The sequence below is a fragment of the Myotis myotis genome, unplaced genomic scaffold, assembly GCF_014108235.1.
Source record: "Myotis myotis isolate mMyoMyo1 unplaced genomic scaffold, mMyoMyo1.p scaffold_m19_p_5, whole genome shotgun sequence".
Lineage (NCBI taxonomy): Eukaryota > Metazoa > Chordata > Mammalia > Chiroptera > Vespertilionidae > Myotis > Myotis myotis.
In genome coordinates, this window is record NW_023416357.1 from 43,809,413 (window position 1) to 43,824,422 (window position 15,010).

The 15,010-nt window shown below is 43.5% G+C and overlaps 1 protein-coding gene across 5 annotated transcripts in view; it reads right to left on the reverse strand.

Moving 5' to 3' along the window:
- The window catches only part of SERINC5 (serine incorporator 5), a 95,022-nt gene that overhangs the window by 13,888 nt on the left and 66,124 nt on the right, over nt 1-15,010 (reverse strand). For all 5 annotated transcript variants that reach the window (XM_036309969.1, XM_036309970.1, XM_036309971.1 and 2 more), the window contains 5 exons: nt 14,616-14,794; nt 13,814-13,896; nt 12,264-12,357; nt 6,084-6,295; nt 3,203-3,298 (listed from right to left, as the gene is read on the reverse strand). In XM_036309969.1, the coding sequence (XP_036165862.1) occupies nt 3,203-3,298; nt 6,084-6,295; nt 12,264-12,357; nt 13,814-13,896; nt 14,616-14,794 (664 nt within the window). The remainder of the gene's footprint in view (nt 1-3,202; nt 3,299-6,083; nt 6,296-12,263; nt 12,358-13,813; nt 13,897-14,615; nt 14,795-15,010) is intronic.

Consider the following 15,010-nt stretch of genomic DNA (forward strand, 5'->3'; position numbering starts at 1 on the left):
CAGGGCAACTTAGGTTCATTTTTCAGTTTATTTGGCAGCCGCTGAACAGAAATAATGTACAGATAATTGATCACTCTCTCTGGAGGTGTGATAAGGGCATTCAACTACCAACTGAGTATCAGATAACAGCTATCTGCCCACAACCTCCCCCAGATAACAAGTCATTTTACTGCCAGTAACAGGATGACTGTGACCTCTTTCAGGCTGTAACCTGGGAACCTACTGAGGTTGTCTGGATTTTAAAAATATTTTGAGAGGCTACATAACAAAGATTTCTGTAGTATTACCATCAGTGGTAGTTTATTTTTTGTCTAACACAGTCTTCAATTTTGAACACCCAATCTAGGTCTGATTGCCAACTCTGTACCCATAAGGGACAGAAACCATTTTACAAACGTACATTCTAAGCGTTTGAAGTTGGACTAAAATTATTACTAGTACTCACACTTGAACAGTAAACATAACTGTGTATGCTGTGGTTAAAGGCATCTTTATTCTTAGGCCAGTGAAAAATGTTTTCTTAAAAACTGACCAAATATGAACTTTGCTATTTAAGTAGTACCACCTGAAATTAAAAATAAAAGTTGGTTTTTTTTTGTTTTTAAGTGATACCTGCCATTAAAAAGAAAACTATGTTAACTAAAACCCCAATAAGTTAAAACCAGAGATTAATATATAGTTATAAAGTCCTAAAGAGACCAGGTTTAAATAAACTTAGTCAAAATAGAACTTTGTTTAAAGAAAAATTATATCCAAGAGCGTCGGACTTCAGACTGAAAGGTCCTGGGTTCGATTCTGGTCAAGGGTACATGCCTGGGCTGCGGGCTCAATCCCCAGTAGGGGGTGTACAGGAGGCAGCCAATCAATGATTCTCTCTCATCATTGATGTTTCTATCTCTCTCTCCCTCTCCCTTCCTCTCTGAATTCAATAAAAACATATTTAAAAAAAAAATTATACCCAGGGTAGACTATACTTTATATAAGGCCTATAATTATATCACTTCACACTATAAATAGCTATAAAAACAAGACGCATACATAGTACGTGCATATGCTAAACCTTTCAAATTATCTTTGCCTTTGCTTTCTAAATAAAATTTTAAAAAAGACCTTCAATTTTGTTTTTTACTGGCAAGACTCAGGGGCTTATACAATTACACTTTATAATATAATCCTATATAATAAAAGTGTAGTATGCAAATTGTCCCCTCAACCGGGAGTTCTTCTGGGAGTTTTGACCAGGGGGCGGGGCCGGCCAGGGGAAGGGAGGGAGGCCCTGGACAGCTGCAGGCAACTGGGGGAAGGGAGGGAGGCCCCGGCCGACTGCCACCAACTGTGATATGATGTGAGGTGAGGTGAGGTGCAGTGATATAATACAACACAATACAATATAATCTATAGTAATAAAAGGGTAATATTCTAATTAGATCAGACATCCTTCCGGACAAAGCCATGATGGCGGGGGCTGAGGCAGAGGCAGTTAGTGGCAATGAGGCTGGTAGGGGAGCAGTTAAGGGGTGACCAGGCCGGCAGGGGGGCAGTTAGATAGCGACCAGGCCGGCAGGGGAACAGTTAGGGTGCGACCAAACCAGCAGGGGGCCAGTTAGGGGTGACCAGGCTGGCAGGGGGGCAGTTAGGGGGTGATCAGGCCAGCAAGCAGAAGCAGTTAGGGGCGATGAGGCAGGCAGGCAGGCAGGCAGGCAAGTGGTTAGGAGCCAGAGGTCCCAGATTGTGAGAGGGATGTCTGACTGCCGGTTTAGGCCACATCCGGCAGTCAGACATCCCCCAAGGCATCCCAGATTAGAGAGGGTGCAGGCCGGGCTGAGGAACCCCCCACCCCCGTGCATGAATTTTGTGCACTGGGCCTCTAGTCCTATATAATAAAAGCCTAATATGCTAAGTGTCCAGTCATCTGGTCAGCCATTCATCCAATCAAAGTGTAATATGTTAATGATATGCTAAGGCCACTCAACTGCTCGCTATGATGTGCACTGACCACTAGGGGGCAGATAGTCGACTGGTCGACCAGTCGCTATGATGTGTACTGACCACCAGGGGGCAGACGCTCCGACTGGTAAGTGAGCTTGCTGCTGGGGTCCAGGCCGATCAGGACTGAGCGGGACGGGCCAGACACACGCTGGAGCCCTCCCGCAGTCCCTCCCTGGCTGGCCAACCTCTCTCCCTGGCCCCGATTGTGCACCAGTGGGGTCCCTTGCCTGGCCTGTACCCTCTTGCAATCCGGGCTGAGGGAATCCTCCCCCCGCCCCCCCAGTGCATGAATTTCGTTCACTGGGCCTCTAGTATAATATAATATAATACTTGGATAGTTCTCAAATAACCATTGCAACTACGAAACTAGCTTATCCTTATATAGTACCAACTATGTTTGAGAAACTGAATTCTTAAAAATCACCTTATAAAGTAGTAATCTTATTTAAGTGTCTTGTTATATTAAAATTCTTATTTTAAAGGCAAGGTGTCTAGGCAGAGAAAGGTAAGGAACTTTGTACAAGTTACTTAAGTGGCAGCACCAGGCTACCAGGCAGTCCAACTCTAATGCTCATGCATGCTCTGTTGTCTCTATAAATAAGTGTTATTTAAGATGAGCAATTCAAGGTCACACACCCAGCAAACAGTGCAGCTGGGCTCAAATCTCTTCCTGTTTCTTGCTTCCCACTTCCATGTTTTTTCCACTATTTGTTTCAGTCAAAGAAATGACTATCTGAAGAAAAGTAATACCCAACTAAAAAAACAACAACAAAATAAACAAAGAAAAATAAAAAGATCCCTTAAAAACAAAGCAGAGAAATGCAGAGTAGGCCTAAAAGCAAACTCAACAGTCCACCTTTGTACATGTCTCTCCTACACAGCAGGAAGACTAGAAAGAATAAATTTTCATCTTCATAACCCCCCTTAAGGTCTTTGTTTATTGAAAAAGTCTTAATCATTTCTCTATTTTGATTTATTTCGAGTGAGGGGGAATAGCTCAGTGGAAGAGCACGTGCCTGGCATGTATGAGACCCCGGGTTCAACTCCCAGCATCTGCAGCTCGGCCTTCAACACCACTCCTGAAGGAACACAGGCTCCTCTTGATTTACTGCATCCCTGATATTTAAACACTAGCTCACAGAGACACATTACTTCCTCCACAAATGAAAATATCCGTGCCACAAACACATGCTCCCTAACAAGGCCAACTTACCCACTTCTACAGGTTTGCTGGACAGAGCTGAGAAAGTGAGATACGTGACATAGCAGCTTATGAGCCCCGACTGCAGTAACCCGGAGTGGGGCTGCCCTGGAAAATGACAAGAGACAGAGTTTAAGACAGTGTTTTAAATTTCAACAATAATAGAGCACCTGCTTAAAAATATATATATAAAAAAGGTCTCCCCACCCTCCAAATGAAAATGATTCCTCAAACTTGGGCCCTGCCTTTAAAGGAAAGAAGAGGTATATAATGTGTTTGTCAGGTAACAAAAGATTTTGGGGGGAGGGAGTTAGCTGCTATTTTCAAGGTGCCAAGCTCTGCCAAGTTCTCTACCAACACCTTATTTTTATAACTATAGCTGTACTTAAACATACCGCCTGGTACCCCTAAAGTTCATAACATTAAGTTCTTTTTTTTTTTTTAAGTTTCTTGTTGTTATCCTCACCCGAGGTTATTTTTTATTTATATATTTTTTATTTATTTATATATTTTTTTTAGAGAGAGTGGAAGGGAGGGGAAGACATTCAGAGAGAGAAATATTGATGTGAGTGAGACACTTTGATTGGTTGCCTCCCACACGTGCCCCGACTAAGGCAGGGGATTGAGGCTGGGACCCTTCAGTTCACAGATTGATTAATGCTCTAACCACGAACAACGCAGCTAGGGCAACATTAGTTCTTATATCACAAGATCTCAGAAGAACACTTGCCATTATTATTTCTGAGCTCACATGGCTTAGACAGGTAAATGATAGATTTCATAGGCCATGGACTCCTGATTCTACAAGGACAGCGGACACTTACTGTCCGTGACAGTGGAAAAAAGCTCTTATTCATCAGTGAATAAAAACCTTTGGGACCTAGCTGAGTTGGCTCAGTGGATAGAGCATCGGCCTGGGAACTGAAGGGGCCTGGGTTTGATTCTGATCCAGGGCACATGCCTGGCTGCAGGCTCGATCCCTAGTAGGGGGCGTGCAGGAGGCAGCCGGTCAATGATTCTCTCTCATCATTGATGTTTCTATCTCTCTCTCCCTTGCCTTTCCTCTCTGAAATCAATAAAAAATATATTTAATTTAAAAAAAACAACCTTTAGGAATACCAGAGCTGGTCCAGGCCAAAGAGGAAGGTTATGGGGCTCAGCATTCCCTGGGAGGAGGGCTTTAATGTTACAGCATTTAAATTAAACTTAGTGTTTATATCATTGAGAGTAACCAGGATGTGGAAAAGTGATTTATATTTTCTTGGTGAAATTTTCAACCACCTGCTGGCATGAAAACATTTAGTTTTATCCATTCTTCTCTCTGGTTAAATTTGTTTCCAGAATTATATTTATTAAATTACAATGGCCAATAAAGGTATAGAAACATACCTTTTAATAATGATGCTTTTTGGGCAAAGGAATAAGATTTACCTTAACAATTAATGGCATTAAACTAAATATTCAAAATATTATAACTATTTCAAAAGGTGGGATTTTACCCAAAGGATATTTTAATCTGAATACTAATAATGTTTTAGGAAATTCTTAACTGACCAATTAAAGTGATTTGAAAGAATAATACTCTCAATTTCAATAATGGACTTGAAATTTTTAGTACAGAAAAGCTTTTATATTATTCAACATCAGCTCCTTTTAACTCACCATTTTAGAAAGGTTTCACGGGGCTATAAATTTATTGGCCATATTTTCCTTTTCCTAGCTAGAAACCTAAATGTCATTTTTTTTATCACCTGTAGAGTAAGACACCTACAGGAAACTTGAAACAAAGGACAATTCTATCTATAACCAAAGACAACGCACTGGCTTAAGATATCAGAAGTCATTTAAAAAAGACAATTGATGCCTATACTTTCTAAAGTACTTTCAAATTCCATGTCTCTTCCTTTTGGCTTTGAAACAACCATGAGCAAGGTCAGGCTCACAGGTTTCTGTTGGCTTTGCTGAGAAAGGGCTTGAGTCTGATGAAGACAGCTCATGAGGCCATGTGCTAGGTAAGCGGAGATCGGATTTCCTGCTTCCTAACCACACTGTCCCTGGTGGCCAGCCTTGAGAGAAAGATGAGTCCAGAAACAGCTCTTTCTGGAGCCTTCTCATTCAAGTTTTACAAAGAGAATATAGTGAAGAGCTCAATATACAATAAGGGCATTTCCATTTAAAGGCTCCTTGTAGTACTCTACTTAATAACTAGAGGCCCGGTGCATGAAATTCATGCATTGGGTGGGGGGGTGGCCCTCAGCCCAGCCTGCACCCTCTCCAATCTGGGACCCCTTAGGGAGATGTCCAACTGCCGGTTTAGGCCCAATTCCTGTGGGCCTAAACTGGCAGTCGGACATCCCCCTCACAATCCGGGACTGCTGGCTCCCAATAGCTCACCTGCCTGCCTGCCTGCCTGATTGCCCCTAATCGCTTCTGCCTGCCAGCCTGATTGCCCCCTAACCACTCCCCTGACAGCCTGATCGACACCTAACTGCTCCCCTGCCAGCCCGGTCGCCCCCAACTGCCCTCCCCCGCTGGCCTGATCGTCCACAACTGCCCTCTCCTGCTGGCCATCTTGTGACCACATGGGGTGGCCATCTTGTGCGAGGGAGTGACAGTCAATTTGCATATCATCTCTTTATTATATAGGATGGTAAAATCTATCTCCTTATTTTATTGGATTAATTATGTTTAGATCTTTCTTGACATAAGCCATGCTTGACGGTCACATTCAGCCCATGTGGAGCATGAAGAGGAGACTGGAGTCCCACCTTTCCTATTGCTGATCCATGCGCGGTACATTAAGGAATGATGTTTTTTAAAATTATTATTATTATTAGGTTTGCTAAAAGACATTATACTATAAATAAGGAAGAATGGAAAAAACTGTGCTTACGATTTTGGACACAGGGTGAGATGGCGACCAATGAAATCAGTACACACAGGCCTCCGTTTACTCCCAGGAGAATTTTGTTCCCCATGCAACCATCTTTCTGTGTATAAAACACTGCCATCAAAATCAAGCCTCCAGTGGCGATGGAGTACATGATGAGGGTCACCAGGGACAGAGCGGCGTACCACAGCTTGTTGTGAGTGGTTCCTGCAGTCCTATTTGTCCAGGAAGTGGGTGAGAGGGACAAGAGAAAAGACAAGTCAGTACCGGCCACTACTGACCTACACTGACTAGTACCATTAACTAATGCTGTCCAGCCCCAAGCCCATCAGAACCGAGTTGTCCAGGAGACCTATCATTCTGCCAATGATTATGCCACATCAAAGCGAGAAGGTACAGGTAAATATGCAAAAACTTCTTGGTTCAAGCTGAGAATGTGTTCTAAATACTGAAAGAATTCTGTTTTTGACTCAAGTGTATCCATCAACTATAATGACTATCCACAGGCTTTCTGAATGTGAATTACCCTGGGACAGGTTTGGGCAGTATTATTACAAAGTGGCTCTCTGCTGGAGCTCACTTCCTGTCGCCCCTATAAACCTAGAGACTGGAGGTGCCATGGTGCTCACTCCAGCGCTGCCAGCAGCTCCTGCTGACGCCCATCTAGTCTTCAGGGAGAGGAGCGAATTAACTTCTCTCAGAGAAAGACCGCAGCTCTGTTATCGCGCTCTGAAAGGCAGACTGTAATAGTTCTTCTCCACAGCAATGCCAAGTGTGATCAAGGGGAAATATGACACTAAACGAAAGGGGAGAAAAAAATCAGGCAGAGAAAGGGTAAACAGTTTAAGGGGATGTACAGTGAAGAATCTAAAAGAGGAGATTAATGTGCTTTCTAGTTTACAACTATTAATAAAGGGATGGGAGACATTAGTGGTGGTTTAACAAGCTAGAGAAATTGTTCGGAACAAAGAAAAGGGCGTGCTTAAAAACGCTAAATGAGGAGGACGGAGCAACAGGAAGAATGGCTTGAATCACTGTCATCTGCCTTCGGATTACACTGCCCTTTGTAAGCACATTCTCACAAACCTTCAGAGAAAGCAACTTGCTTACAGGTTTTGCAAAACTGGAAAGTGTTCAAGCAACCCAGCTAAAATGTTTTCATGATGAAAAACTTACTGCAGCCAGAGACAAAGAAAATAGGGAGGGAAAGGCCAAAATGATGATGACCATTATATTCCTGAAACGAAGCCAGGCATTCCAGTGACCACAAAAGTATTTTAACATAAAAGGCACGCAAAGGAAAGGAAGAGAAAAACGAGACTCAAGAATAGAAGAAAAAAGAAAAATCTAAGAGCCAAATAGTAATGAATGACACACAGAGAGAATGAATCATGTAGAAAAAGGTCAGCACTGCTGACCAGTGTGTGGGTGGGGCCCAAGGGTTTCTTCACTAGCCTTCTGGATTATATTCTTAATATATGAAGGACTTTCTTACAGTTAATTTATGCTTAATTTCCAGTTTAATCTTCAACCCTAACCTCTCCTCTCAACTCCAGTCTCATAATATCCAACTGTTCTGCATCCTCACTTGGAAGTCTAATCAGCAAGTCCAACTTAACAGGTCCCGAGTAACTTCCCAATGTTCAGACCTCCACCCCTAAACCTGCTCTTATTCGATCTTGCCAACCTCAGAAAATGGCAAGTCCATTCTACCCCTTGTGTGTCTGTGTGTGTGGGGGGGGGGGGGGGGAGGGGCGAGGAGGAGGTGCGGGGGGGGGGGGGGCGGTGGTGATGGGAGGTGTTAAAGGAAAGAACTGCAGTGGCTCTGTCTTTCTCTCCCTACTGCTCTCCACTCCCCTACTGCCATGCCATCACCAGCAGCAAATTCTGCTAGTTTCAACCTCAGAATGTCAGAATCTGACTGCTGCTAACATCTGGCTCCAAGCTACCTCAGCTCTCACCTGGATTATCTCCCACTGGCCTCCTTACTTGCACCTCCAACTTCCTCTAATCTTTAGATTAGATTAGATTATGTCCCTCCAGTGCCCTTCTACTTTCTTTATTTTTTATCCTCATTGGAGGATATGTTTTTATTGATTTTAGAGAGAAGTATTGATGTGAGAGAGAAACCTCAAGCAGTTGCCTCCTGTACGCTCCCTGACTGGTGATGGAACCCACAACCTTTCCGTGTACAGGATAACACTACAACCAACTGAGCCACCTGGCCAGGGCCAGTCCCCTTCTATTCATACAGTGGCCCCAGAAGCCCTACATGACCTGGCCTAGTGCCAACTGAGACTTCATCTCTGACACCCTTCCCTCCCTCACACTAGAGTCCAGCCACAGTGGACACTCCTTTGCTCCTTAAACAAGCACAGCAAGGGCTCAGCAGTCTTGCCTCGGGCTCTCCCCGCTTCCTTCATCTCCCTCACACCTCATCAGGAAGCCTTCCCCTGCCCCGCTCTCCCCAACTCCCACACCCGCTTTCTTTTTCTCCAGAGCACTTTTCACCATTGAGCCCATTACTTATTTGCTTGATTAATCAAGTTGATTATCTCTCCTCCCCTCCAGAGGAACGTAAGCTCCACAGAGCAGGACATGGTTGTGTTCCCTGCTGTTCTACTGTGGAGGGGCTGGCAAGTAGCAGGTACTTGGTGCAAGGCCCGTTGATGCTAAAAATAACTATGCAGCAAGTTAGCAGAGTGATGCGGCTCCAGATCCAGTGGGTCCCCCTGATGACATCTTGTTTTCACAAACACCTCTAATAAGTGCAGTGACTTATCTTTACAGTGTTGGTGCTGCCACGCAGTCACATTCCTTGGGAATCAATGCTAAATGAGGAGCACGTGAGATGAGAACAGGACCAGGCAGCAGAGCCGAGGGCACGGTCACAGCAGCAAGCAGGTACCAGGTGGGGAGTTAGCTGGGCTCAGGCTTGGGGTTGGGGTTGGGTCAGTAAACTAAACAACATAAATTGAAAATACAGAAAATGGGTCTTTGTCAGAAATACCTGAATATACCATCTACTTTTTATTTCAGTTTGGTACAGAATTGACCCTTCTATTCACAAAATTTCAGCTAGGAATTACTAAAAACAAGACAACAGGCCCCAGATAAAGTGCTTTATGCTAAGACACCAAACCAAGACGCCTAGTTACAGTGTGGCTTTCCCAGAAATAAGGACCTTAAACCAGTCCATCAGGAAGCACCTGGTGAGCACTATTAGGGAATCTGCCTGAGAGACGCTGACATCCCCAGAGGAGGTGGCCCTACAGTGACCCACCCCCTCTCCCTTGTGTAACTTCCTTGTTCCTGCTCCCTTCTGCTTATAATGGTCTCATTCTGCACAGATCCTTGGAGCTCCTTTTTATCTGCTAGCCTGGATGTTAGCCAATTCAAATCAATTTTCTGCTCAAATAAACTCTAAAACGTTTTTAATATGCCTCAGTTTATCTTTTAACAAAAGAACAAAAACACACTAAACATCTAGTCCAAACACATCATTTTACAAGTGTACAAACTAAGGTCACAGAGGCCAAGAGACCTGCCTACAGTGAAAAGCCAGAGAGTGAGGGACTTTACAATCCGCACTCTCCTGGTTTCCAGGCCATAACCTCCCTCTCCCACTGCCTGTGCGGCCTTCTCCTTCTCAACATCTTTACAAAAAGAAAACGAAGGGGAAAGTACTTTAGAGTGATATGAATAGTCTATTTTCTAGACCAGGGGTGGGCAAACTTTTTGACTCGAGGGCCACAATGGGTTCTTAAACTGGACCGGAGGGCCGGAACAAAAGCATGGATGGAGTGTTTGTGTGAACTAATATAAATTCAAAGTAAACATCATTACATAAAAGGGTACGTCTTTTTTTTTTTTTTTTTTAGTTTTATTCATTTCAAACAGGCCGGATCCGGCCCGCGGGCCGTAGTTTGCCCACGGCTGTTCTAGACTAACCTTGTAAGCAAGAGACTGTTTAAAAACACAGCAAAAACTCTAAAAAAAACCTCTATTTTTATGTAAATGAGTTTACATAAAAATAAAAATTAGTGAGCTTCCTAGCTTAATCCTAATTTTAGGCAAACCATCCAACCAACTATAAATATGTTGACAAAGGGGTTTTGTTGGGATATTGGCCTCAAAGCCGGGACAACAGCAACATCATTGTTGCAAAGCTTTTAAGCCATTCTTATTGAGTGGTTTCTGGAAAGTTTTTAAAGCAACAAAACTCTTCCAAAAAGCCTGTTAAAAGTTGGCATCAATAACCAATCCCAGAAAATGGCTTCAGCATCAATCAAAACATTAAGATCAAAGTGAAGAAGTACAAGTATTCTCAAGAGAATATGGTATTTAGTGGGCAAAGCTGGTACTCAGTATCAGAGATGTTAATATTTTACCAGGAAGTTCCTTATTTGAAGAATATTTGTGAAAATTTTAGGAGAACTTTCGAATGACACATTCTAATAAGGAATTCAGAGTGAACGTACAGTAAGACTTATCATGGAAAGAGTGATATGTAATCAATTAAAATGCATTTCCAATTTATTGTGCACAACTAAGAAAATCAGGGTCACATAAAACTATAGTCACTCATTTGACTTATCTCTAGGAAAACTTTGCTGCCTCAAAATAAGATGGAGTAGAGACCTCAAACATAAACTACTAGGTTTCAGGGATGACTCAAAAAGCAGGACAGCATGCCTAGCTGGTTTGGCTCAGTGGATAGAGCATTGGCCTGTGGACTGAAGGGTCCTGGGTTCGATTCCAGTCAAAGGCACATGCCTGGGTTGCGGGCTCAATCTCCAGTGGGGGGCATGCAGGAGGCAGCCTATAAGTGATTCTCATCATTCATGTTTCTATCTCTCCCTCTCCCTTCCTCTCTGAGATCAATAAAAAATATTTTCTTTTAATAAAAAGCAGGAAAGCATGCACAAACTTACATATGAGCACTTCTCAGAACTAGAAATTTTTCTTATCTTAGAGATTAAGACTTGAAAAATACCAAAACATATCTGTATTGCTACTTGTATGGCTATTTGATATGCTGTCAACATTTTAGAAACTGGCCATAAGCATTTGGATACATACTACAATATTTCCCAAATAATAAAATGATTGCCCTGGCCAGGCAGCTCAGTTGGTTAGAGTGTTATCCCAATATGCCAAGGTTGTGGGTTTGATTCCCGGTCAGGGAACATACAAGAATCAACCAATGAATGCATAAACAAGTGGAACAAGTTAATGTTTTTTTCTTTCTGTCTCTAAAATCAGTAATAAAAATTTCATATAACACTTTCTAATACCCGCCCCTCCCCAAAAGTATAAAATAATCTGATGCCTACAAAATCAACAAAATAACAAAAGCCTTACTGGGTGCAAAAGGCAGTGATTGTCATTCATCTTTTGTAAGTAAAGACAGAGAGTTGACGTGCTTTGTCCAGAGTCACAAAGAGTCAACTTGGCCTTAGGACTCAGGGGGCTGGACCCTTGTCTGGCCGCCATTTCCTCAATGTAGCTCAGCAAGAATAAAAACCAGTTATTAATAGTCTGGCATTTCCCACTTATCCTGGGATATGAATTCCACTTTCAAGGCACATAGAAAGAGTCTGTGTTTTTCAAATGCAGGATGGCTTTCTAAGGTAGCACAACACATCTTCCTAAGGAAGGGGTCCTTTTACGCTTACGCAGTGGTGAACAAACAAAAACTTTTTTTAAAGGAGAGAACTATTCCATCACATCTTCTTTGCAGGAAGGGAGCCTCTAGCTCCAAAGTATTTTTTTTTTCTCTCCTAAGGTTGGAAGCCTAAGATGAAGCCTGCCCAAGTTTTCAACACAACCACAGAACTGGGGCCAGAAGGTGCCACGAATGGGGTTGAGTGTGGCCAAGTCACACTGTTGGTTGACTTAGAGCCCAAATGAGAGCGGGCAGGCAAGAAGAGCCAAAAGGTGAAAAGAAATGAAGTAGGAGGAAGAAAGGCAGAAAGAATCGACAAATTGTATGGGGGAGAAGTAAATGAACAAATCCAAAGAGCAAGAGAGAAGGGAGAATGCCGGCAAAACTGTCCCTGTGGTAGGCAGGCTCTGATCCCTGCCAGTGAACTCAGAGAGGGCCTTTGTCAGCGCTGTACTGTGGGCAGAGTCTGAGTCAATGAGTGAGTTTACTTGGAAGCTTTCCATAAGGGCACATACCAGTTCTTGTTCCATTTATGTGCGAACTCCACGAGCAGGATGAGCTGGATGCCTATAAAGAGGAAGGCTCCGATGGCTCCCACATAGCGCCAGACTGCAAAAGAAGGCCACCCAGAAGGAGGTGACACGACTGTTCCCAGTGTTCGCTCAAAAGAGAGTAATGACTACCGCCCATTTTTACCACATGCTCACTGTACCCGCAACACGTTTAATTCCCACACAAGCGTAGTCTTATTAGGCCACTTTACAGATGAGAAAAACCTGAGAGTCTGCCGAAGGTGACAAGGTCTCTTAGCCAGTAATGGGTGTCACCAGATGTGAACACAGACAGTCTGGCTCTGGTGCATCCAAGCTTAACCTCCATGTTACAACTGCCAGATATTCCAACAGACGTAGTAATTCATAAAGTCAACACGGCCCACAACTTAAAAGTGAAAACACACATTGCCAGAAAAATCAAGGGTTCTAATTTTATTGGATAGGGAGGCACCAGTGTCTAGGAAGGAAATGAGGCTCAGACTTGGGGACCACGGTCTCAGATTCTACTTGGGGCTCTGTCACAAAGGCGCCCTAACACTGGACGAGCCAAGTCACATCCCTGGGTTACAGCCTGTCTATAATAATGACTGGGCTGGACTAGAGGATGCTAGGTCCCTTCCCGTTCTAAAGATATTATTCTAACACATAATATTCTAACGTCTGTGGGGAAGAGAAAACCAGCTAACAAGCATTTTAGGTAAAGATAAGGCGTGGATGTAATTTCCTTAAGGAAGACATAAAATTAGTGTGATCTTGAAAAAGCTGGACCTTCTTCATAGGTGACTCTTTGAGGGTCTGTAGCTGTTCCTCATGGACTGACACAATGTGAATACTTTCATCATCTTAACTAGGAAAGTGAATTCATGTGGGTTGAACAGTACTTGAACCACTGAAATTCAGACCTCCCTAACTCATATGAATAAGGGCTATGATGAAAGGCTTCATATTAAATTGTTTTGGGTAGTTCCATCAATAAGGAACACAATCCAGTGTTATGTAGCTTCACGTAAGGAAAGTTTAGAAATGGACTGGGGGTTGCCTCTCTCATCCCATTAGAGCTGCAGCAGGTTTAAAGCGCTAAGAAGCCTGTGTTCGGAGCCCTGGCTTTTCCGAGCCACACTCAGAAAGAACAAGGTCCCAGGGCCTCTTCAAACATGGCTGGTAGTGTCAGGGTCACTTACTAAACTGACCTTCACACAAATTTTAAGTGCTTCATTTTCCCTTCATGCCCAGAACCTTACAATTATCATTTTAATTCTTCAGCCTGCTGAGTAACTAAAGGTCCTCCCACAGCCTGCCAGGCGGGGAGGGAGTGGGAAGGGACAAGGAGGAGGGGAACGGAGGGGAATAGGGAGTAGGGAGAGCGGATAAAGTGTGGGCAGGTCAGGATTTTTTTTTTTTTTTAAGCCACAAGAAAGTCAGTAATTCAAAATATCAAAGGCACCCTGGACTGTGCTTTTGACAACTTTACAAAATGGGTAAAAACGTAATGAACAGAAACTCATTTGTACCATTCAGAAAGGTCTCCTGGTCTGGAATGAAGAAAGCGCCTGAGCACATGGCCCCCAGAAGCAGGAGCTTGAAGAACCAAAAGCTAGAAAGAAAAAAAAGAAAGAAAAAAAGAGGAAATGTATTTAAATGATATTCAGTGAAGGACAAAAGACCTCTTAGAAGGTAAGCACGTCCAGCCATGGTTCTGCCCTTGGCACTGTGTTCTCCAAATCGAGGGGAAGTAATTAAGTGACTGGAGACCGCCTTTTCCCAACATCAGACAGGCTCGGCGTGGCCTCTGGTTGTGCAAAGCACCATTTAGTTGCAGGGGTGGAAGTGACCCGGGGAAAGGTCTTGGTTCAAGAAATTAACTCTTGCCGAAACCGGTTTGGCTCGGTGGATAGAGCATCGGCCTGCGGACTGAAAGGTCCCAGGTTCGATTCCGGTCAAGGGCATGTACCTGGGTTGCGGGCACATCCCCAGCAGGAGATGTGCAGGAGGCAGCTGATCGATGTTCCTATCTCATCGATGTTTCTAACTCTCTATCTCTCTCCCTTCCTCTCTGTAAAAAATCAATAAAATATATTAAAAAAAAAAGAAATTAACTCTTGTCTTCACTGCCTTTCTCATTATAGTACCAGTGCTACAAATGGGATCCTAGCTCTTCGGCCACTGTGCGGTGACAAGTGTTAGGTCCCACCTTCCCAAAACCAGTGTCAGCAATTTAAGTGGGAGGGAGAGCAGTCAGAGGTCCAACGATTACAAGTGGTCCTAGATTACGTTCTGAATAGAAGATGAGGGAAGCGAATGCTGGAGACTTGCCCATTGTGAATGTAGGCTCTGCAGCTTTTGCTGTTGTTGATATTTAAGGTCAGGAGGCAGAAGATAAAGAAGAAACAGGCCATTCCAAAGCAGACTCTATACACCGCAGAATACCCCACCAGCTTCTCACAGGTGTCACCAGCTTTAATGCCTTTACAAATGTCTTCGTAAAAAGGAATCTGAGGAAAAAGAGAAAAGAGTCACCTGTTAGAACTGGTAAAGGGGCTGTTGTGAAGTGCTCCTTCCGCCTACACGTCCAAGTCCCATGTGGAAATGCACAAACACTGGGAAGAAGGCCCTCTTCCAAAGGCTTTTTCTTAGTTTCCTCTGAATCTTTTTTAAAGATTCAGTGCTCATGATGTACCACTCAGCCTTTACTTCCCCAAATGAATGTG